A 24,552-nucleotide genomic window follows, 5' to 3' on the forward strand; every position below is an offset into this window, starting at 1 on the left:
CCACCCCACCCAAGCGCCGCATTGGAGGCGGCGCTTGGGTGGGGTGCCTATACACTCTTAAAAACGAGCTTTACCGCATAGCACACTCCCAGCCAACTATAGTCCCGAATGATATGGTTATCTGCCCTGATTATCTGGTTATCTGATATGGTTATCTGCAGATTTGTTGAAAACGAGAGGCGTACGCCTTTTTGTGACACTTATGCTGTTCATAATTGTCACAAAAAGGCCTCCCGTTTTCAACAAATCGGGGAAGATAACGATATCATTCGAGATGATGGTTGGCTAGGAGCGTGATATGCGGTGAAGTTCATTTTTAAGAGTGTATGACCTGGTCGCTATAATGTAGTAGGTCGTGATCTCGACGTCAACACAGAAGGAACGGGGTTCATAGGTTGCGACTTTCACGATTTATGATCGATAGAAAAAAAGAAAAAGAAAAACGCAATTTACGCCTTTCATTTCCGTCTTCTTCCCCAACAAGCGTGGACGATGCAATGTTCCTGAGTGGGTTGCATGCTGAAAAGTGAACTTTTTCCTGCAAATAGAATGATTGCGAATGCGCGGATATACTAATTATCCGCGTGGTCGCGGATCTTACATGCGCGGGTGTGATGCCGGCGCGGATATATCGTCAATATCATCCGCGCTCACCTCTAAAATATTGCCGCTCCATGTGACGCGGAAGTATCACAAAATTAATTTTAAGTTTTGAGAAGTATGGCGCCACGACGCGCACAACCTGCAATTCGCCCGACAACACTGCTTCTTTGGGTGTCCTCACCAATCACCAGAGCAGCTTTTCCAACGTGCGGCGGAGAGCGGAGAACGAGAATCCGAAATTATGAGGCTTTGTGGGGCTCATTCGAAAATTCGTGGAAGGGTGTAAATGTTCACTGCTTGTATTTATATTTCGTCTACCGAGTCTTTAAAAGCGACGTTGATTTATAATACGAAATCAAGAGAAATATGATTTTTTTTAGTCCGGAATGGCACTTCAATGGCAAACATTATACATCTATAAAAAATACATACACCTATACAAAATATATCTGAAATTGGGAACAAGTATATAGGAACAGACACGTGCGAGTCTCTCTCTTTTTGTGTGTGTGTGTGTTCGTAACCAGTCTTTCTATCTTTTCTTTAGGGGACAAAGAAAGCATTCTAAGTATGTAGTAGAAAAAGTATCCCAGCCAGATATTTCGGCAGTGCGATCTGATGGTTTGATCCCGCTAGTGTACTGGTCTTGTGTTACACGCGCAAGGACAAACGCAGGGAAATATTACCAACAGCTAGCCTAAGCCAGCTTCCTTGATTGGACAGTCGAGTGCATAGATGACAGGAGGAAACAGACGCGTGGACGGGACACACGACAGTCTCCTGTGTGCACTTTTTGATTGTTTGAATATGTGTCACCAACTCATCGGTGGTGGTAGCGATAGGGCTTGCTGTTGTCGGCCTCACGTGTGTGGCCTCACGTCACCAACTCATCCAATTGTTACAGCAAGCTGACTTGGAGCCCTTGGAGCAGATCGCCAACCAAGTGTGGCGGGCGATAAATAGAAATGGCTATTGGCTACTATGCATGGGCTGCCTGTTCCAATCTGCCAATCAGAATTCATTCCATCTGGCTCGGCGGCTCCGCCCTCGGCCGGTCTTGGCTTTCGGCTGTTTGCTTGGCTGTGGCTTTGTCCGCTTTTTTGACAACAGTTGTTTTTGTATCATGTGATGTAATACCTGATCGCCTGTGCTGATAGCAGTAGCTGATCAATTGACAACTCCCCAGACTGCGAAAAAGGAACAAAAAAAGTGGAGAGAAAAAGCGGCAGATAGAGCAGATAGCGTGAGATAATCTCGATGCATTCTTTTCTTGGGGGGCGTATTACTAGTTACTAGTGTCACACGCACCTGATGCTCATCGGTATACCTCGGAGGGCAGAAGCATCCTGCAAGAAGCATTAGAGGCACTGCAGCAATGGCATGGACAAAATACCAAGTGTTTTTAGCTCTTATGCTCGTTTTTACTGGCTCTATAAACACACTCGCAACCAAGTAAGTGTGACTAAACTCCTATGTTTCACGTGCGACTCTCCCGAAAACTCGTGACGCATATCACATGAGCGTGCGTCACATTTGATTCGTGCATGTCGCCGTCTTTTAACGGCTACTTGCCATATGGTAACGTAACAAATAAATTATTTCAGGTGGGCCGACAGGTCCAAATCAAGAGGAAGGGATGGGACTATACGTGAATTTGACCACCCCTTTCTGCAGGTTCGTGGCCTATTTATTCTTCGTTTCGTGGGTACTTGGAACTACGCCGTGCTTTAGTTCAATAATAAATTATCCCCATGTGCACGAACCTTCAAACCGAGAGTTTTACAAGGTGTTCACATGAGTTCAGAAGTGTGTATGCTATAAAAGGTCAGTGACATTTTCGCGCGTGACACTATATCTATTTGAGAGACGGACTTGTGCTGCCATACAGTGAATCACTTATGCCAGAAAAACCTACGAAAAAATTGCGGTTACCATTCACTGCGTAATAAAATAAACACTGCCACGGAAACTTTCGTCTTCATGTGTTTCCTATGCGCAATACAGATGGATGGAGGTGAAAGTTTGCATGGTCATATTTATTTTGTTAAACAGTGCTAGGTAACCACAATCGTTTCGTAGGTTCCTCTAGCATAAATTATTCACTTTGAGGCAGGGGAAGTCTTTTCGTGATAGAGGTATAGCATCAAGGAGATATCACTTCTTGCACGAAAATGTGACCGACCTTTTATAGCATACACCCTGTATATAAAACGTATTAGTCGAGCCTTGTATCACAAACACATCCTATTCACAAATCTTCAGTTCAGTCCATTGAACATCAGCAGTCGGGATTCAAGCCGTTCCTAAATGGAACGAACTGCATAGTTCAGGGACTGACAGTGAAACAGAAAAATACTGACTGGGCAGTTGTTGTGCTTGACTTGGGATTTGAAGTGTACATGCTGTGAACGCACATTGTTGCAAAATGTACTTGTGCACTGATGCATAATGTAAAACCCCCGAGACTAGGGAACACGAAAGGACAGACACAAACACTGGGTTTTACATTATGCATCATCTTCACCAGCTCGCTTGCTTCCTAGCCGTTTTTTCATTGTGCACTGAGCTTGTCTCGTAACATAAAATACAGGCATCTAATTCTACTTCCATACATTCCAGGCATAATCTTGCCTGTTTTGCAGATATCCAAGATATATGCTCGTTGATTGTCAACAAGAGATTGATGCACCTTGTTAGTTTGTGCCTAGTTTCAGTGATTTTTTTTTTTCAGGCGGTGGGTATGTTCCTGGGAGAGCTCTCATGCTTGCTTGCCTTCCAAGTCCTGTACTGGTACCATACAAGGAAGCCATCGTCCGAGCCGTTGCCCCCCAGTGTTTCCGGAAGCCGCAGCTTCAATCCCTTCATATTTTTACCCCCAGCCATGTGTGATCTCATTGCTACCTCAATCATGTACGTCGGTCTTGAGTTGACCTTTGCTTCCAGTTTTCAGATGTTACGAGGTGAGCAACCAACACGGTTTAGTCTGACTACTGCTATCTTCTAACAATGGTTTCTGTGCACTGCAAATCCGCATCTTATCTTTATATCTATGCAGCACATTGTGGAAAGTGCTAGGGGCTTGTTTCGGGTTTGGCCATAAAGTGTTCGGTTCTGGTTCAGCTCCGGAGTTCACATATAGCGGTTCGATTAACCGGTTCAGAGGCTGTAAACCGGTTCGGAACCGGTTTGAGCTAGCCACTACAAAACATATTCTGTTTTTCAAATCTCGACGTCCCCCCCCCCCCGTAGGATATAATTTAAATTGAAAAAACAAACAACAAAAAACAATATGCTTAGATCATAGCGGTAACACGTCATCTGGAAGTGGAACATACTTTTTATGTAGCATCTTCATGTGGCAAATGACCGAACCGGTAACCGAAGTTTTTAGACCGGTTCGGTTCCAGTTCAGCTCTATGATGGCGCCAGTAATAAAGGTTCAGTTCCGATTCAATTCCAGCTAAAAATAACGGTTAATTCAGTTTTTTTGGGTCCGGTTCGGTTCGACGCTCTGGTTTATGCACAACAAAGGTTGATTGCATAGATGAGATAATTACCAGCCAACCACACTTTCTACTGGATAAAATTTTGAATTCAATTATGAAACCAACAGTGTTTGACCTCCCGAGACTTGCTGTTTATTAGCAAACTCGTCGTAACGAGATATTGTGCCTGTGGGGACGACATATTGGCAAGCTTGGCGTTTCTTACCCAAAGTGACTGTGAAACTGGGAGGGTTACTGGGTCTAACATCAAAGCACGAGGCCCTTATTATACCCAAAAACTTATAACGAGGTATAACCCATTCTTTTGTTTACGTCTGCAGGAGCCGTAATTATCTTCACGGGGCTCCTCTCCGTCGCTTTCTTGGGCCGCCACCTCAAGGGATACGAGTGGCTGGGAATCCTCATCGTGCTCCTCGGTCTCGTAGTTGTAGGCCTGTCCGACATGCTCTTTCCTGGCCAGGAGGAGGCGTCAAAGGGTCAAAATGGAATAATAACTGGTTTGTTAGCTGTGCCAGATAATGAGGGAGTGACTTTTTCGGGTTAAACCCGGTTCCGCCCTGTTATACCCCCCCGAACTTACCTCCGACCAATTCGGGTTAAACCCGATTTCTCCCCGAATTCCAGTCACTATGAAATCCTCAAGTGACTCTTCCATTGAAGACGAACAAAGGTCGCCACGTGTAACGCATGTAAGAATGGGTCACTTACGTTCCCAGCAATGCACCCATGTGTGTCAACACTGTCTATGCCTTCGGGCATTACCGCTGGAAGGTCACGATCCCGCAAAAATAAAACAAAAAAAAAGAAAAGAGAGAGAGATTAGGAAAGGTCTTAATAGACGAAAGGAGAAACAAAAACACCCGATAGCACCCGAAGGCACAATTACTGCTCGATTTCTCCCCGAATTACAGATTTAAAAATAGCGCCAGATTTTTACCCCCTGAATCCGAGAAAGGCATTTAACCCGAAAAAGTCACTCACTACAGATAATGTGCCGATCATGATGGAAAAAAACCTGCCTTTAGGTGACCTGCTCATAATCCTGGCCCAAGTGATTGCAGCGTGTCAAATGGTTATCGAAGAAAAGTTTGTCACCAAGTACAATGTACCGCCACTGCAGGCTGTTGGATGGGAAGGTATATATATATATATATATATTTGTGTGTGTGTGTACACCTAACTTCTATGGCTTCGTTTTATCAGGGTTCTTCGGATGCACCGTTCTTGGCACACTTTTGATTCCAATGTACTTCATACCTGTTGGGAATTCAATCTTCAAAAACCCAAATGGGCAATTGGAAGATGCCATCGATGGCCTCTACCAGATATCCAATAGTTGGAGTGTATGCCTCGGTGTCATAGGTGAGGTTCTGCATGGATTGCCTCTCGTCCTGGGACAACCTTTCATTATTTAATAATTTGCAAAATTAGATCGAGGCACGTTTGGGGAATATTTTGGTGTAACCTAAATTTGGTGTACATTCAGACGCTCCTAAAACTGACTGGACAAGCACAGTGAAAAAAATTCAAGATAGTAGCATCTGCCAATCCCATTTTGTTGACATTTTTATCTTTTCTTGTTCCGCAGGGACCATAGTCAGCATCGCCTTCTTTAACTTTGCTGGCATAAGTGTAACGAAAGAACTGAGTGCAACAACCCGAATGGTGCTGGACAGCGTACGTACGCTGGTCATCTGGGCTGTCAGCCTGATTGTAAGATGGCAGAAGTTCAGCTGGATACAGCTTGTGGGCTTTTTTGTCCTCATCGTCGGGATGTTCCTCTACAACAACGTTGTCATACGGCCTCTGCTCATCAAAAACGGATGCCTTAAGGCACCGGAAGATGACATGTCACAGCTCGTCGTCGAGGAGTCTGGCGACAGAGTGCAGGAAGACAAGGCGCAGGCATAACAGGGCATAGGGCCATACTTATTTGTTACTGTTTTGTGAAGGCCACAGTACTGAACTGTCAGTTGACAGTTTCTACCTTCAGGCACTGTGGGGCCGTGTAACACCATCACTGCAAGGCGCTAGCACCTTAGCTGGCTTAGCACACAAGGGTGCAAGATAACAATGCTTTCAGTCCTTGTGGCCTTAGCAGAGCTCAATGCAGACTTCTAATTTTATGTACAAGTTGTTCTACAGAACTTGCGCTGTTTAAATAAAACTGTTCAAAAATAAAAGATAAACACCCTGGATGGCACATTTGAAGTGGTAGTGTTAAGATACATGAAGCCAATTTTTTAAAAATCTATTTCAAGTACAACATCACATATGGGAGAGACCCTCAGGCTTATAGTAGTCATTAGCCATGCGAAGCAGTCGCTACTTTTTGGATAACCGCTATGCTACGCATGCACTTTGGCCAGGGATCAAACGACCAGCAGATTGTCCTCCCAAAAAAAGGAATGGGTTCCTCCATGCAAAAGGTCACTGTCTATGTCCAGTGTGAAACCTGAAACTTTATTCCTCCAACTTTGCAATAATTGAACGCAATGTACCTCAAAGGCCAGAGTTTGTTTCCACGAGACCACTCCCTCAGGTGTTCAACAGTTCCTTACAGTTCCTAATTAAAATTTACAACATTAACGCTACAATAAAATTTTGGTGACTTATGTCAGCAATACAAGAGCAAGCAAAAATCAAGACCACCACTACCGTTTTGCACTGGCGATCAATGCGGATGCATGGGCCATCTCAAGCAGAAGTGAATTTTAACCTATGTACAGCTCCAGTCAACCTTAATAATAACACAGAAAAAAAAATGCGGTCTCGTTCCCGAGCGCGATTACAGCAATCCTTGGGGGCCATGAGGAAAACTTCGTTGAACAAAATTATTCCGTTAGTTTAACGCAAGGATTTCGTTCATTTAATATTCCCCCAGTGTGGCTGTTATCGCACTCAAAAACGAGACAGATTTTTTTTTCCAGTGCTATTGTTAATGTTGACAAGAGCTGCCCAACAGTCTTTCATGATACATGAAAGCCATGTTACAACCCTTGCATGATAACAGGATCATACAAAATAACACCAGAATGTGTGCTAACAGCATCATAACATGCCATCACATGACCTGGATCGTATCGCCATCAATATAAACACGCATCACACAACCGTGGAACGAAAACTGCAGCTCTTATTGGAACTCTACGGTTTCGACAACCGTTTCAACAGCATCGCCGACAGCCTCGACGGATTCGACGGCATCAACGCCCTCCACCGCCGCGACACCTTCGACGGTGCCCAGCATGAGTGCCGCGTCGGACGCGAGCACGGCCTTTTTCTTTGTGACGACAGTGCCGTGGACGTGGTACAGGTGTCTACGCAGCATCTTATTGGACACAACACCTTTCTGGCAGAGCGGACAAAAGATGTGGTAGTCCCCGGTGTGGAAACGAGTCACGTGATGCTTGCGTGTCATGGACAGTGTGAAAGCCTTGTCACAGTACGGGCACTTGAATGGCTTCTCCCCACGGTGGCGACGCATGTGCACTTCGAAGAGACCTTCCGTTCGAAGCGTGACGTGGCATAGCTCGCACTTTTTCAAGATGTCCTGCGAGAGAGTTCCGGTGTTGTAGACGTACGAGGGTGAAGTAAGGACAAAATATTTAACAGAAAGAGATGCGTTAACTTCAGTTTCATTGGTGTGAAGTGTTTCTACGGGTGAGCGTGCAATTTAAATTCTGAGTCTGAAGCAAGCTAACGTGCACTTTGTGAAAGTAACTGCACTAGTGCACTAGTAACATTAATGGTACAGTCGCCGACCGATTTTTCGGGCATGCTCGATTATTCGGACTCGTTCGCGGAACGGCCGCGGGTCCCATAGAGGTGATGTATAAGAACGTCCAAAAATTCGCACGCCGTGCAGCTCGATATTTCGGACTCTGTTTGCCCAACCCGCGAATTTCTCTCTTGGGGTGTATACGGAAAATATTGGTATCATCTGAAATTCGTATCAAAAGAAATCACCCAACTAAAATATACAGGCAAAAAAAATAGGCAGTGATGATTGTTGACTTTCCATTCCTCTGAGTAGAAGAGGTCTGTCGTAGCGCTTTTGCGTCTTCGTTTTTGGCCAACGGCCCAGCACGTGCTGTCCACCCGCGAGTCGCGCGACAGCGTTGTAAAGCGAGCTTCACCTAAAGCACGCTGCGTTAGGTGAAGCCGACTTGCGGACTTGATGACAGCGGTGCGTCTGACAGTGTACATTGACGAAATGTCGCTTCGGAAAATAGAAGCTAATGTTATCAGGCAGAGCTGGAAGCACGTTAGGAAAGCATCGACAAATTTTTCCAGCCTACTAGGGCTTAGTAAAGTTTATTTTGAAGCGAAATTCGCTTTTTTCGGACTGCTCGATTATTCTGACTTTTGCGCGATCCCCGCCGAGTCCGAAAAATCGGACGGCGACTGTATTAACAATATTGATGAAACAATAATATTGACCGAATTTCGTAAAACAGTTCAGCTGTTGAGGGGTTAACTGTGGCAGGGGTCTCAAACGTGCGGCCCACAATCGGCTATTGACCGGGCTGAAAGCCTTCCACTGCCAAAGAAGTGGCAATGACACCACATTTTCAAGCACTGCTTTTACACTTGCACAGTGTGGTGCTGTCCGTGTTTGACAGTTCAAACATATATACAATTTTCACTTGTGGACTTCAGCAAGCCTAAATTTCTTCTGGAAACTGAAACCAGACTTCACAACCTATGATAATGTGTGACAGCAATGGGGTAGGGGTTATTGCTCCTGGTGATGAAAACTCCCTACTCATCATCATTTAAATCAAGTAGTAGTTGCTGAAAGAAGGAAGTCACTGAAAAAGGTTAGCCAGCTGTAGGACTCAAACCCACACCTTCTGGGTGCCGTTCGGGCCTCTACCAATTGAGCTAAGCTAACACACTTCCTCAACGACTTCCAGGGGTGCGTCATTTGAAGGGACAAACCACATCCATTTTATTCACTCACTCATTCCACTTTGAGTCACTCAGTAGTTGCTGCTGTGACAGCATTACACCGTGGACGTATGACAGCACAAACATGCACGAACAACCATTTTCGCTTGACTTCAACGAGCCTAAATTACAGTTGCAGTCTATCTTTTGGAGACTGAAGCTATAGACTTCACAACATCAAGGGGGTCCCATCCAGGTGTCATTTATATAAAATTAGAAAGAAAGAGAGAGAGAGATGTACAGTGTTGGACAGAAGTTTATGGAACACGCATATGATTGTATGGACTTACAGACATGTGCCTAGGTAACCCAGTCAGGTGTCTGAAAGTCCGTATGGTATCATTCGCTGCTAACATTGCCACTCTGAGGGAGGAATGCACTGGAGCGTATTTCCTAAACTTCTGTCCAGCGCTGTACAAGGGGCACTCCCAAATTTTCAAAAAGTATAAAACCCAAAAACGTAAGTGTATTCGCAAGGCTCGAGCAATACCGCAAAAATGAAGAAGGCCCACACCTGCTCAAGAAGAGCAGCATCACCTCCAACTGCATACATACTGTACATGTTACCATAGCTCATGCATCGAAAGTGTTCACCCCTTCAATATCCTTCACATCCAGATAAGCCTCGCGCAGAGAAGAACAATAATTTCTCTAACCTGCGAGTGCTTGTATTTATGTGCGGCCAAGCTTCCGGGGTACTTGAAGCGCTTCTTGCATACGTCGCAAGAATAGGTCCATGTATTTGGTCCTCCTTTCTCATGCTTGTGCACAATCATGTGAAAGTTGAGAGCTGCGATCTTGGAAAATCCCTGTCCGCACACCTACCAAATGCAGAAAGAAACACTTGCGTGACCGTAAAGCACGACCTACTAGAATCCAACGACCACGTCATAACTGGCAACCCCCAATGGGGAGCTCGTCCGCGCAATCCACTACGGCCGCTCTACTCATCAGCCGGCGAGATCTACATCGTGATTGGACAACGGAAATTCGAAAATTGAGCGCGCGGAAGCGGACGTACCCTGCAGCATGTGCAGCATGTCGCCGCAGTAGGCAGACAAACCTTACGTGTAACATCGCGGTACAATTATTATTATTATTACTAGCAGACGACAGCGACAGCAGACGACTACGAAAATGCGCAGAATGTAATCAACTTTAGAATGAAACATCTCCCGTGAAACGAGCACCGCTTTTACAAAAATACTGAGGTAAGCTGAAGTACAAAGTATTGCAGAAATTGAGGAAGCAACCACCGGGCCAATGAGCAGCGCCACCTATGACATGGTGGTTATAATCTAGTATGTCGTGCCTATAAGTAACTTTAAAAGTGCACTAAAGCGAAGAAATTTCTCCTTAAAAATTTAACGACTGGCAGTCCACCCACCTGGCAGCGATAATGGAGGTCACGCGAATGGGTCTGCAGGTGCAAAGAGTAAAGACCGTGCGTCTCGAAGTATTTCTCGCAGTGTGGGCAACTCGTCCCCTGCTGCTCGGTGTGAGCCTGCAGGTGCTCCTGGTAGCTTGAGGGAAGCACAAAGACCCTCGGGCACTGAGGGCAGGGATAGCTCTCCGTCGTGTGCGTCGCCCTAATGTGACGCTCAGCCTGGTTACGCTCTATGAAGCCCTTGCCGCACAGGTCGCACGCGTAGGGCCATACGCCGGTGTGGTCTACCAGGTGGCGCAGGTAGCCCTTGCGGCTGTACGAGGCATACTCGCAGTACTCGCACTGAAACAGCTTCAGGTTGGGAGCGTGCTGGAAACGGAAGTTGCAACATGCGATTATCTCATTAAAAGTGACACTGAGAAAAATTAATTAGAATGAAAATGTTTTCGATGATACTCTTTGATAACAAAAATGAATAGTCTTAGTATAATATGTGGGATATTTCGATAAGCACGTAAAAAAAAAAAAAATTTAATGCTACACAAAAATGTGCAATCCACAGCATTTATCTGCAGGGAACATCGGCCTTCGATTGCAAGATATTTTATAAAGCTTAAATGAAAATAAAAAAAATAAAAAATTATTTTTAATTAAATTATTAATTAATTGTTTATTTTATTTTAATTAAACTCTGAAATGTGCTAAGCTGCACTGACGTGTTCTTAAGAGAATCAGGAGGTGCATTGGGCATTTACCGAGATCCAACCGAAGATATACTGCCTGCTGTAATGGTAACAGCTGAAAAAAAAAAGTGCTCTCTCTCTCTCTCTCTCATTATTTTTATTGTCATCTTTGTTTTGCTCTATTGCTCACCTGACATTATCGCCGATTAGACAGGTATATGAATTCTGTCCCGAACACCTTTAAACTTAACCAATATTTCGAGATATCCAAGTTCGAGTTAACGATGAGCACTCGTTACTCTGTTACACAGCAGCGTTGTGCAACAGAGTGCACAGACGCGAGATTTGTTTAAAATAGAAATATAAGCTTACTGTTCCGTCGGGCATCAGTGCCTTGCCCTTGTCAGAGAGCGCAGGTTGAACTGAAACGAGAAACGAGTATACCAGTGAGATTCTCTGCACCAGTTAGACCCCCCATGGTTGCCACAGCTTACTAGTTGTTGGGAGAACTTACATTTGTGCCCACACAGAAGATGCAGCATAAGTTCCCTTTTGGTCATGAACTTCATGGGACACAGGTTACAGGGGTGATTGGTCTCCCTCAGGTGAACTCTGCTCACGTGACGTTTCTTCTGGGCCGCAAAGCTGAAGCTCTTGGAACAGTGCTCGCACTTGAAGGCCTTGATTTCACCGTGCCTTGCTTGTCTGCGATCCAAGTCAAGTCAAGTCAAGCAAAGAAATGAGGCTCACACGCAGGGTTACCGCCAAACAGGTATATTACCGGCAGGGCCGGTTATTTGCGCAATCTGCTGGTTGCCGGTAGGAAGGCGATACTGGCAGCGTTTTGCCAGTATTTGTGGCTCAAGACCTTTCGTAAGGGCTTCTACGGGGTTTTCCCTTCAACATTCCACTACAGCTTGAATAAATCACGGGCCCAACTCTGCAGTCACCAGTCATTTTCTTAGTTATCCATTTTATTATTATTATTGTTATCATTGTTATTCATTAAATCTTGTGCTCGGGGGGGAGGGGGGAGCAGTGGTTGTGTCGAGCCAGCTAGAACTTGGGCTGTAAACAACCTTCATGAGATCTCTGCCTGCAAAGAAGGGTGCCCCACTTTGATCCTGATGCTGGTGACAGCCGTCTTACGAGAAAGAAGGCAAAACAAATGAAAGTGGGGACACTTTCTCTTTCAGGTGCACATTTCCCGTGCGCTTGTTTGCGATAATGACTTTTTCAAAGTAAGTGGCAGTCCAATTCGGTTGCTCCAATACGATCCAGTGTAGTGTTCATGCCTGTTTATAGCAATTCCTAGTATCAATGATCCAGACACACACAGGAACATATGTTTCCTCATATTATCTTCAGCAACCACGCTTGTCTCTTTCTCTCTCTCTGTGTGTGTTCGTCCACCCCTCACCCACTTTCTCTTTCCCACAAGCACTTCCTCCTTTCCTTCTATTCCACCTCCTCCTCTCCTCAGCCGGTATATTTTTCACTACGAAAGGTGGCAACCCTACTCACACGTAGGGTTGCCACCAGGCCGGTATTATACCGACACGGCCGGTTATTTGCTCGCTCTGCCCGTTGCCGGTAGGAAGGTGATACCGGCAGCCTTTTGCCGGTATTTGTCGCTCAAGACCTTTCATATGGGCTTTTGCGGGGTTTTCTCTTCAACATTCCACTACAGCTTGAATAAATCTGGAGCACAGATACAACTCCGCAGTCACCAGTTCTTTCCTTAGTTATTCATTATTATTATTATTACACACAGGAACATATGTTTCCTCGTATTACCTTGAGCTCTCTCTCTCTCTCTCTTGTTTTCTGTGTGTTCTCTTCCACCCCTCACCCACTTCCCTTTCCCACTATTCCACCTCCTCCTCTCTCTCAGCCGGTATATTTTTCACTACGAAAGGTGGCACCCCCTACTCACACGTGATACTTGAGCGTAGTGTTGGTCTTGAAACTCTCGTCACAGACGCTGCACCGAAAGGCCTTGTCTTCCCCGTGGCACAGCTTGTGGTTCCGCAGCGCGGTCATGCTGCTCAGGCACTTCCCGCACACGTCGCACTCGGGCTTCATGTCGCACACTCCCGTCTCAACGTGGCGCCGGTAGCGCACCTGGTGGCACGTGATAACAGCGTCACCACTCTACCACTCTTCAAAACGGTCGGGGACGGTGGCTCACCTCGCTGGAAAATTCTTTGTCGCATTTTTCGCAGGCGTAGTATCTGATCTCGGGATGAGAAGCCAGATGAGACTGCATGCTTCCGATGGCGAATGTGTTGAAAGTGCAGTAGTTGCATTTCATTTGGGATAGCTGTACGATTTCACCTTCCTTGAAAATCAGAACAGCGTTAGTGGTAACAGGGAAAATGGAAAACATACGAGGCATTTTTTTTTCTTCTTATTCTTTACGGTATTTTTTGTAATAAAACTACGAGAGCTAACTTAGATGCGGTTTTCGAAGGTAGGTCATGTGCGTACCGTATTTGCTCGAATGTAAGTCTACCCCCCTTTTCCAAAATCGATGATCGAAAGTAGGGGGTCGACTTATAATCGTGGTCTGCGCAACCACGTTGCTCTGCGGCCAACGCGCTGGTCACGCGCGTTCGCTTCCTCACATGGAGTGGGGGAGAGAGAGGGAAACGGGTGAAAGAGATTTGGACATGTGACAAACGACAGCAATGAAAGCCGTCAAAACGAAAGTTCCTTCTTCCTTTCTCTCCCATGGTTAAAGTGCGTCGTTTCTACGCGGTGTCATTGAAGCAATGTGCGATACTCTTTCCCGATGAATACATCTTTTACGTTTTCGTTACCAGAAAAGTTGTTTTGTTCATTTTCATGAATCTCGAAAAGGAAGGGGGGGGGGGGGGGGGGGGGTCGACTAACATTCGGGTAAATACGGTATGTAACTACAGGACGACTAATGACTAGAGCCGTGCGAATGGCAAAATTGCCATTGCGAATAGTTTATTAATATTTCGCTTGCACCGCGAATTGAATTCGAATAATCAGAAGAGGCCCAATTTGAATCATTTTGAATACCTCATGGTGAAACATTTTGTGGCAGTGTGTTCATTGTGTTCATTAGATGATGCTCTGTTCCAAACTTGTGAGCCCCTGTTTGAGAGAAGAGTCCCCCTGTGTTGTGTATGGTAGACTGCATTAGTGGGATGAACTGCATTGAGAGTTAGTCAACATGATCCATGCAGTATGCTTTGTGCTGTTTGTGCTGAAGTGCTCTTTTATTTTTATTTTTTACCCGAAAATCTACCTTTCCACCTGATATCACTCGATTTAACCCTGTTTCACAGCTCCTGAAATAAAACTCGATTTTTACCTCCCGATTTTAAAAAACATAAAACCCAAAAACACAGGGCCCTAAGTATACGTTCAAACGTCAAAGAGTCATTATACAAAGGCCAAATGCCACTTAGTCAGAACAGCCTTTCGTTGTGTAACTGTGTGTTAACAGAAAAATTTTGTGATCTGTAGTGATGATTTCCATGGGGCATGCAAGACCTTGAAAATGGTAGCACATCGTTAGAAGTACAAAAACACATTACGAAAAAGCGTTTATCATACAATAATATAAACTGCTATTCTGATCAGTTGATATGCCAGAGATTATATCTGTATCCCACTGAGTGTCTTATTACCAGAGGGAAAGAGAGAAAGAGATGAAAGAAAACGTTGACCTCACCCGACTTTCATCCATTGCTTCCACCACATTGAGCACATAGTGACCTAAAGAAATATATGCTGATGATCAATTATTTTACAAAATATGTTTGCCATAGCCTACTTTGCCTTATGGTAAAATGCAGTGGGAACCATTGACATTGATTCCATATTTATGCAATTCCATTTCCAATTGGTGCAATATTTAGTGAAATTCTTTGTGCAGTAAACATTTTGTGCGGTCATGGACATAATGACATTGAACTTAATGCGCATGTATCTACGTTGCAAAAAGCCGACAGTCTTACTGGCAACTGTACCGGACCTTTAGAGCCAGCTAGACCTCACAAAGTTCCAAAGCGGCTTGCCTATTGTTCTTCATTCTTACGTTCAATTAAATGATTTCGGCACTGCTTATACACACTCAGTATAAATTTCAATAATGCTTAGAGAGTGCATGGCTAATGCTAAACTGAAGCTAACTTGCAGAATGGCATCACAAAAGGCCTACATATATATGAAAGACAGAATTTCTTTCTCATAAAATACGTTTTTACAGTCTTTTTGTCAACGCCTTTGCAAGGAGCTACTGCACACGGCAAATTAGCGGAAACAGCAAAGCTCTTTGCAGATCCTGCGAATATCGCAATAAGTAGTCTACACTGCATCAAAGTGATCACAACACTAAAGACCAATACTGTGCAACATCATCAAAATTATTGATGCTCACAACTATGTGTGTCTTGAAAATGGCGGTCCAGATTCTTCTGGAACATGAATCCCCTTCGGCACATGCTACACTGAAATGGGTACGCCTTGGTGTGCTTGCGCACGACATGATGGTCTCGCTTGCGCTCTTGGTCGAACGACCTTCCACACAGCGGGCACGCAAAGCCTGTCGTCCCTCCTGCTGGAAGTTCTGCTACTGGTGATGCTGCTGCTGCAGCACTGCTGGCAAGCTGGATGTATCATAAAAACAATACACAGACAAATAAATGCAAAAGTTAACAAATAAAGCTGAGGTTTCCAGAATAATGCAGTCTACGGCTGCAGATTGAAAAATGTTTGCTAGCGATTTCATGTGGCACAATGCGTAGAAAAGCCTGGCACAGTGAAATACCTGTGTCAGAAGTCACAAGCTGGATGACACACACTCTAAAAAGAAAACTTCTCCACATAGCACGGTGGAGGCCAACTGCTACATAGAATGATGCCGTTACCACACCCTACTTGTGGAAAGCGCAGGGCGTACACCTTTTTGGGACAATTGACGCAACTGCACAATTGTTCCGAGAAGGCGTACGCCTCTCGTTTTCAACCAATCATGGGGCAGAACGATGCAATTCGAGATGGCGGTTAGCTAAAGGCGTACTATGTGGTGAAGTTCTCTTTTTAGAGTGCAAAGGTAACATAAAATTTATGTTTCTGAAGAATAAATAAAGTGAAGGTGCCTTTAGTATGCTTTTTTGTGACCATTTATGTAAATGTCACAAAAAGGTGTAAGTACGCCTCCTGTTTTCAACAAATTAGGGGAGAAAACGATGTCATTCGGGTTGCTGCTTGGCTAACAGCGTGTCGTGCGGTGAAGTTCTGCCCTAAGGGTGCACTCAAACCCACACAGCAAAGTTCCACAATGCGTTCACTGATATGCACAAGTATGACATTAAAGGGCTACTGAAGTGAAAAAGATCCTCCACGTGGATTGAAAGATACCTTGACATCAACGCAGAAAGAACGGGATTCATCTGTTGTGCCATTCATAAGTTATGAGAAAAAAGACTTTTTTGCCCAATTTATGAGCAAAAAACTCAAATTTTTGACATTTCACAATTTAAGAGCAAAAATTTCATAATTTTTCAAAGTTTTATCATTTGTAAGAGAACAATGCAATTTACGCTTTCCTTCTCACTCCCGATAAGCGCAACATTGTGGAGAGGTCCCGGTTTGGTCACCTCAAACAGTCTCCCGTGATGATTAGGCAAATCGACGAGCGCCCACTCCGCATTGTTGGGCATTGTAAGGAGAAGAGGGAGAGAGAAAGCGCAAATTGTGGTTTCTTTCGCTCATAAATTGAACCTCTGCATGCAATAAGGGGAAAAGGCGAAAGATCTCAAACCAAGAAAACTTCAAGTGAATATTTGGTAAAGTAATTGCAGCTAACATGTATCTATGTGTCTACTTTACGTGCATATCCTGTAAGTCGACTTATCCCCTTATTGCATACAGAGGCTCAGTTACGGACAACACAACTCATGAATCCTGTTCCTCTCGCATCGACGACAAGGCAACTACACCTCTCATTCCGCCGGGAGAAATTTCTGCACGTTAGTGTCTCCTTTAACCCATGCTTGCCACATAGCCTTGAGCCTGCTAAAGACCACACACCTTATCCGCGGTGTCTTCCGCTCCCTTTGCTCCACTTTTCTCCGCTTCAGCTCTGCTCTTTTGGTGCAGCCTCGCATGTTTCTTCAGGTGCAGCTGTAGTCCGCGCACCGTGGTGAACGTCTTGGAGCAGATTTCGCACTCCTTGTCGCCCTGCTTCACAGTCTCGTAGTGCGACTGCTCGTGCGCGTGCAGCAGCGACGCGGATGCGAAGCTCCGCGAGCATTCGCAGCAGCTCAGCGTCGGAGGCCCACGTTCGGATACGGCTGGGGACTGGCTCGCTTCTTCACTGTTCTTGCGTCGGTTGCTCGACTGGACCTGCAGGAAGACATAGGGCCGTCTTCAGCGAGCACCGTGACTTGAGGCTCACGTTTTACGGCCAAGTACGGCAGATGACGTGTTTCGCCACCAAAAGGTCTACGATACTTTCGTGGTAGTGTTTTAAAGGTATAGGCACGTCTCCCCTTTGTGTTTTTTTTTTTACACTGATTACTGTTGGCGTACAGTCAAAGTCCTTTATAACGAAACTCAGGGGACAGCAAAACAAATTTGCAGTAACGGTAGTTTCGTTAAAAAGGACGTCCATTATTGGACCTATAGGGCTCCAGCGGGACCGCAAAAAAATTTGCTGTAGTGGTATTTTCGTTAAAAAGGTGTTCGCTATAAAGGAGTTTGACTGTAGTAATTAGTAGAGCACTGCACGAGCTCGGGCTTACCTGAAAACCCGAGCCCGGCCCACAGCTTTCTTTTTGTCGGCCTGAGCTGGGCTTGGGTTTGACCACTATGGGCATGGGCGCGTACATTGCCGTGCCTAAGTCGGGCTCGAGCCTGTGTTACCCTTCTGTTAGTCAAATTTTACAGCCTGATACACTGGGCTGGGCCAGGTAGCCTATAAATTTCTCGGGCCTGGGCTGAGAAACGTGGGATACGTCGGGCTTGGGCCGGGGCCGGACGGGTAAATCAAATGAAGGCCGGGCTTGGCTTGGGCCTGGGCCTAAGGATGCGGCCCATGCAGTGCTCTAGTAATCGGTAGGATACAAAGCTGGAATATGGTGCTTTGTTGATGCATTGCCGTTCTGAAAGTATATACGCCATGCAGGAAAGGAACTGGGTTAGGATCTGTTAGGTCTGACTGAACACCCCTCTAGTATCCTCCTTTCCCTGCTTCTGAAGGCCATTCCCTCATTGGTTGCGCTTTAAATAAATGAGCAACAACAGCAACAAAAAAAGCTTGATGTGAACCACATGCATTTCTGACAAGACGAGAGCAAGCCGACAAAGTGATACGTGTTCCCAAGCAATGACCATGTATTCAACGAGTTGACGTGTTACATCCCTTCTTTGCAACGCCTCTCATGTGCAGTGACACTGGTGTAGCACGTAACAGATCGTGTTTTACATTGTTCCCAGTCACAACTGTCTCACATTCACAGATGAACACACTTGTGGTCGTCTGTGTGAATGCGAGAGCGACTGGCAACAATGTAAGAGAGAATGTGCGGAGGGTGATAGTGTAGCATGGCTTGGTACGTTGAAGAGAGCATCATGCAATTGGTAACACGTCTGACTGGAAATTGGAGCGTGTAGGTTCAAATTCCACTGCTGATGGTGCCTTTTCTTCAACCACCATCAATCCACTGACGTCTGCAACTGGGTGTTGTGAAGATTGTGTTGTGTTTGTCTTACTATGTGTGTAAGTGCCTCATCTATTACAACGTTTAATGAGCAGTTTTATTTGTTTTCCTTTTTCTTTGTTTTTCTTTTTGTTTGCCTTTATTTTTCCCTTTTTTTCCCTGGTAATAGCAAGCCGCCATACCGGTGGCTAACCTTTCCCTCTTATTTTTTTTATATATAATAAACATATCCCCCCCCCCCCCTCTACAACCATCCTCAATTAATAATTCAAAGTCTCACTGCAACATTGAAGCTAACATAGCGGGGCTGCAACCGAATTCCAGTACATTGTCAACTGTGACACCGAAAAGCCCGCAAGGAACTCTTTGATGCAGCAACGACCGCACAAGGATTTACCGATAAGGCGGCGACGACAAACTCACCTGAGTTTTGATGCGCTTGCTGCTACTCTCCACAGACGATTCCTTGATAACGGGGACGTGGGTGGCGCAGTGGGCTTTGAAGTCACTGATGGTGCGAAAGTGTTCCTTACACACTTTGCAACACAGTTCTCCGTGAATGGCGTGCAGGCGGATGTGGTACTTCAGCCCATCCCTGCAACAAGATGGGGACGGACGCGATGAGACGGGGAGTCCCGGCTCGCGATAAACCCACCCGTAACGGTCGCATAGCGCGGACGCTTACGCTGAGTCAGTTGTGTAGTCGCATATGGTGCACACGCAGGCATTGTCTGCCTGCTCACTGCTCTCTGCAACTGACACGTGAAAGTCACTCCTATGTTCCCACAATTTCTTAGTACCATTCTCATCTGAATGTGACTGATACGGCACACAGCTTACCTGATAAACCTGCTGGGTCATCGATGTCTTCAGAGTTATCCTGAAATGAGTTGGGAAACACACTGTGGATCATTTTCTCTGGCCCTCGCCTCGTAGGTTGTATCTGAACCACGACCTACTACAGGGTTAGTCTACCAAACGTTACACATTTCGATCGCATCTTAAAAATAGAAGACGGGGTTTATCCAACACCAAACTTTGCAGACTGGTAGCGCCATTGGTCTGAAGTTTTGTTGGAATTTTTTGTGAGCATTATGGTCCTGTAAAAGAGAAATTAAAAAAAAAAACAAGCAAAATTTCACTCTATGCATTTTCTATGGCCTATCCCACTCAAAAGCCGCCATTTTCTGCTGTATGCGCTCCATTTTCATTTCACCACACACAGGTGGCACCAGCATATAGAACAAGAGGATTGGTGCATAACGTCAGAATCTGCATGTCACATCGTTGCAGGCAGCGCTACCTGTGTGAAGTGATGTGAACGTGAAGCAAACAGAAGAAAAAATGGCAGTGTTTGTGTGAGATAGGCCATTGAAAAAGCATGGAGCGAGATTTTGGTTTATTTTTAATTTTCTTTCTACGTGACCGTAGCGCTTACAAAAAATTCAAATGAAACTTCAGATAAATGGCTATCAGTTTGCAAAGTTTGGGATGGGCCAAATCTAGTCTTCTATTTTTACAGGGCGATCGAAATGTGTAACGTTTGCTAAAATAACCCTGCAGATTATAACGATCACGGCATAATCGGCATCCCCTATGAAGGGCCCATCCGCACGATCCGCTAGGGGCGCTACTCATCGGCACGCGAGATCTGCATCATGATTGGACAATGGAAATTTGAATTTTGAACGCGAAGAAGCGGACGTGTGATTACAGTAGCAGACGACAGCGAAAGCTCCTATGAAAACGCGTAAGAATGATGATGATAATCAACTTTAGAAAGGAGCTTCACTCGTGGGACATTCACCGCTTGTACAAAAATACAAAGGTAAACTCAAATACAAAGTATTGCAGAAATTGAGGAAGCAATAACCGGGCCGATCAGTGGTGCCACCGCTAGCTTCCAAATACGGTGCTGGGAAGACATGGCCAAGCCTATGACATGGTCGTTATAGTCTAGTAGGTCGTGCTCCGAATACATGCACCAAAGGAGGTAATTCAATTCTGCACTCTGCCTTCAAGCAGACAATTTTCACATACCAAATCCATGACTTGAGCACTTGACAAATCTAGAAGCAAAAACAAACACGGGACATATATAGAAATGTGGTTACCGAACAGACTTCGGTACTTAAAAGGACAGAAACAAACCTGCAAGGTTGTCCGGGTCATAGTCGGACAACTGAAGGAAACAAACGAAAAAAATCAGTTCATTCTGCAGTGTCAGCTGTGTACATGGGATTGTGCCACTTGCCTTGTCTAAGCAGTCATGCTTAAAAAAATGCGTACTTTCGTATCTAACAATGAAAGTAACACTTTGAATCTACTTGCAGCTGACACTGACATGACACTACATCACATAATATATTACTCTCTGGGCATAAAGGCATTCAAACCATACAACATGAAATTACAACAACAACAACAACAATAAATTATTCACTTTGTGGCAAAATCCGCCATTTCTGTAACGCATAGATTTCACAGCACTAGATATCCCAAAATGATGTTTTTTTTCCTAGCATATTTCATATCCAGCACTAATCAGTACATTTCACATAAGAATTATGGGTGATAAATGATAAAATGGCAGTGACAGAGCATGAAAATGCAGCTTATTTTGACGGAAAATATTTTCTCCTCTCACTCCCTTTCACCAAAGTATGGTTAAAACCATTTGATTTGATTGTGCAATTACTGCGTTATCCAAATATTTTATATGTAGAACCTGCGTTTTTCCAATAATGTACGCAATTGGTGCTCAAGAAATTTAATGTAACATTTTGGTGTTACAGGTTAGCATAGGGTTAAATTAATTAAGTTAAATAAAATAAATGAGTTACATTAAATGTCATCAAACTAAACTCTACGCCCCTAGACCTAAGGGACCTTTCGAACAGAGAGCTTCCCACCCTCAACTTTTTGAGAAAAAAATCTGTATCACATGCAATATGCAGTACACCAGCTGTCAACAGAGCTCCTCAGTCTCCCTCTCTCCCCTATTGTTGTGGAGTGACCTCATTGGTCCCTCTCCAAAATGACTGGATAAGATTTCAAGGTCAAAGTGCAAATGCTTTCTTCTGTCAACTCATGCCATTTACGAATGACCCCTTATGAGTGCATTGTGAGTAGAGAGACACTTTGTCACATGGTTTCTTATAACCTCACCCCCTCCCCTGCGTGGAGAGGAACTGTCGTAGCGTATTGCCGCTGTGGAATAGGGCGCGTTTGCGTATTCAACGAAACCCGTCCGTCAACGGTAGCAACGGAGTAGCAACCCCGAGAGGAATACGCTGTATGGAAGTAGGTCAGCTGTCTGCGCAGCTCCTCGATTTCCCTCTCTCCTCTATTGCCCGTGGAGCAACCTCATTGGTCCATCTTCCAGAGACAAACTGTCACAGCGTATTGATCGCCGCTCCGCGCGTTTTGTTATCGCGGAACATGCGCGGCAAGCAAAACGTAAAAGGCGAAAAAGAAAACAAATCTCACGTGCACTTCAGAACCCCCGTCATTCTCCGATGGAGGATTGGAGTTGCCTGGAGAGCCTGTAAGCATACAAGGGAGCACATCGTGTAAGCACGAGAGTTGCCACCTTTCGGAATTGAAGTTCTCAACTTGGGAGCAAAGTGCGAACCAAGTCTCATTTTACGGAAATGGTACAGAACACATAAGATCTCACCCAAGGGAAACATAGTAGGGCTCCCAGGAAGGCAGTCCAGCACTTTGCCAATAGTTGGGAATTCCAGGTCGTCCTCGTTCTCCTGGTTTAAACAACCATCACGGGGATTGGAAAACGTGTTATATAGCATAATAAAAATAATAATAAAACAAATAAATAATAATAATAACAATAACTTTATTTTTGTATAGGTGCCCAAAAACAACCATAGGGTCTTCTTATTGGTGCACCACAAAATGTTAGTGTTAGTTGTGCGCACATAATGGCTCGATGCAGTCAAACGGCTTCAATGTAAGATGCCAACGTATTTTTCCAGCACCAACATTTTGCCTTTGTCTTTGACAGTGGGAGGCAAACTCATATAAACAGTGTGTAGCTTGGGTTGTCAGGTTTATTAAAGCACTAAGAGTGCTGCAATAAATTGCTACTAATTGGCAACTTTTACTTTGTGAAACTGATTCAGAGCAAAACTCAATGTCTGTACCTTTATGTTGTCATTGCTTTGCGGGACTTTAATGTTGCAATGTCTGCGTCCGTGAGAATTAGTACTTCACAGTACTACACACATTTTTCTTTGAAGGCACTGATGCCACTTTTTTAAATTATTGTCCGAGCGGTTGGGCAGCGCATCTCGAGGAGTTTCAAAGAAACAGCATCATTTCAAGATTACGTACCTCTCGGCTTGGATATACCTTTGGTACAGCCTTGACAACACATACCGACGGATTTCCTGAAAGTTATAAAAATGACACGACCCTATAGCATGCAAATACGAGACCAAATGCAATAAAAAAAAATCGCACCTGATTCATCTGCGGTAGTTTCCACTCTGACCTTCTGCAATGTTCTGAGGCATGCCTGAAGTGAATGAATTAATGAATTACATTAATGAGATACAGACATTAATGAATGAGAAGCAAGTGGCGCTGTATGGAATGGTCACGTACTGATAAGTCGTCTTCGACAGTGACCGTTCTGACGACAGGAAAGACATCCCCTAAACATGGAATACATTTTCAGTGAGAAAAATGAAGGTCGTGTGGTCTGGAAAGCTCACCATTTACATAGGTGAACTGTATACCAAGTTTGTCTTCGCCTTGCAATCTCTGAAGAGTTGGAGCTTCATGTTAAATTCCTGAACATCCTTTGGAAACTAAAACGCTCACCTGCTTTGGGTCTTCTAGTACTAGCGTAAGACCCGAGCCTGAAAAGTTAGCAGACGATCACTAATTTATGTCAGTAGTGCGCAAAGCCATTGGTGAAGCACATAAAACACACGTACGCGAGGCTACTCCGTAAAATACGAACGTGTAGTCCTTTTTTACGTCTTAGAGGAAGCATACAAGAAGTCATCACTCGCGTTTAGTTCCAGAATTTTAAATTTTGCCAACTACAGCTACGATCGCCCTTTACGTTTTGAATTCACAACTAATGGCGCCACGTTCATACGCTGTTCCATAAAATTGTTTTCACAGCGCCATTATTTTAATATCAGAAGTAACTGTCGACAATAAATCATTACCTGTTAGCCAACAGCGCACACAAGCTGGAATATATAACGTAATATGCGCAGAAATAATAGTAAGTTTTCTATCGTTGAAGCTAGGCCTATATACGTACCTTTCTCCAAGCCATTTGGAAACTCTAGGTCCACAACCAAAGGCGTCGCCTCTACGAACACCTTTATAGCCATCGCAAGTAAATACTATCTACTGAAACCACGAAACAGTGAAGCATCTCTCATTTACATAGTTTACAGGTAACTTCGACTGCTCAACGCAGCTGTTCGACATGTATTTTGGTAACCGGCATTTGCAATCGTGGCAATCGTGCCATGCTTGCGTATTTTCTCGTTGTGTGCGCGGCATTGTTAAATCAGTGTACTGGATTCCCAAAAGTAGCATGAGCAAGCAGCAAAAATATTTATTTCATTGATTGGGAGCTACCGGACATCACAGCAGCCGAAAGTGTTCGCTTTATAAATAAAGGTCAGCATTTACGAACGTTTCTTGGCGTTTTGCCGCCAGGCGTCCTAGCT

At 44.6% G+C, this 24,552-nt stretch overlaps 2 protein-coding genes across 2 annotated transcripts; one reads left to right on the forward strand and one right to left on the reverse strand.

Moving 5' to 3' along the window:
• The first annotated feature begins 1,761 nt into the window (after positions 1-1,761).
• On the forward strand, positions 1,762-6,307 carry LOC135370688 (solute carrier family 35 member F6-like). Its single transcript, XM_064604483.1, has 7 exons — positions 1,762-2,055; positions 2,208-2,277; positions 3,335-3,563; positions 4,430-4,606; positions 5,135-5,245; positions 5,313-5,471; positions 5,698-6,307. Exons 1-7 carry the CDS (start codon positions 1,979-1,981, stop codon positions 6,018-6,020), a joined length of 1,146 nt encoding a protein of 381 aa, XP_064460553.1. The 5' UTR covers positions 1,762-1,978; the 3' UTR covers positions 6,021-6,307.
• A 918-nt stretch (positions 6,308-7,225) lies between these two features.
• Positions 7,226-24,382, reverse strand: LOC135370690 (zinc finger protein 14-like). The gene is made up of 23 exons (XM_064604485.1): positions 24,135-24,382; positions 23,681-23,718; positions 23,572-23,620; positions 23,462-23,511; positions 23,318-23,372; positions 23,189-23,244; positions 22,515-22,596; positions 22,325-22,380; positions 20,987-21,017; positions 20,876-20,904; positions 19,676-19,715; positions 19,521-19,590; positions 19,259-19,430; positions 17,205-17,519; positions 15,550-15,778; positions 14,842-14,885; positions 13,324-13,473; positions 13,069-13,256; positions 11,647-11,837; positions 11,505-11,554; positions 10,450-10,818; positions 9,719-9,883; positions 7,226-7,662 (listed from the first exon to the last, which is right to left on the reverse strand). Exons 1-23 carry the CDS (start codon positions 24,205-24,207, stop codon positions 7,246-7,248), a joined length of 2,919 nt encoding a protein of 972 aa, XP_064460555.1. The 5' UTR covers positions 24,208-24,382; the 3' UTR covers positions 7,226-7,245.
• Between the last annotated feature and the right edge of the window lie 170 nt (positions 24,383-24,552).

The sequence above is a fragment of the Ornithodoros turicata genome, chromosome 10 (genome assembly GCF_037126465.1).
Source record: "Ornithodoros turicata isolate Travis chromosome 10, ASM3712646v1, whole genome shotgun sequence".
NCBI lineage: Eukaryota > Metazoa > Arthropoda > Arachnida > Ixodida > Argasidae > Ornithodoros > Ornithodoros turicata.

Coding starts and splice junctions, on each gene's coding strand:
- LOC135370688 (XM_064604483.1), top strand. CDS start 1,979: ATGGCATGGACAAAATACCAAGTGTTTTTAGCTCTTATGCTCGTTTTT. Junction 2,056..2,207: donor ATAAACACACTCGCAACCAA/GTAAGTGTGACT, acceptor AAATTATTTCAG/GTGGGCCGACAGGTCCAAAT. Junction 5,472..5,697: donor TGTATGCCTCGGTGTCATAG/GTGAGGTTCTGC, acceptor CTTGTTCCGCAG/GGACCATAGTCAGCATCGCC.
- LOC135370690 (XM_064604485.1), bottom strand. CDS start 24,207: ATGGCTATAAAGGTGTTCGTAGAGGCGACGCCTTTGGTTGTGGACCTA. Junction 23,245..23,317: donor AACTACCGCAGATGAATCAG/GTGCGATTTTTT, acceptor TATAACTTTCAG/GAAATCCGTCGGTATGTGTT. Junction 7,663..9,718: donor ATAAATACAAGCACTCGCAG/GTTAGAGAAATT, acceptor ACTCTCTCGCAG/GACATCTTGAAAAAGTGCGA.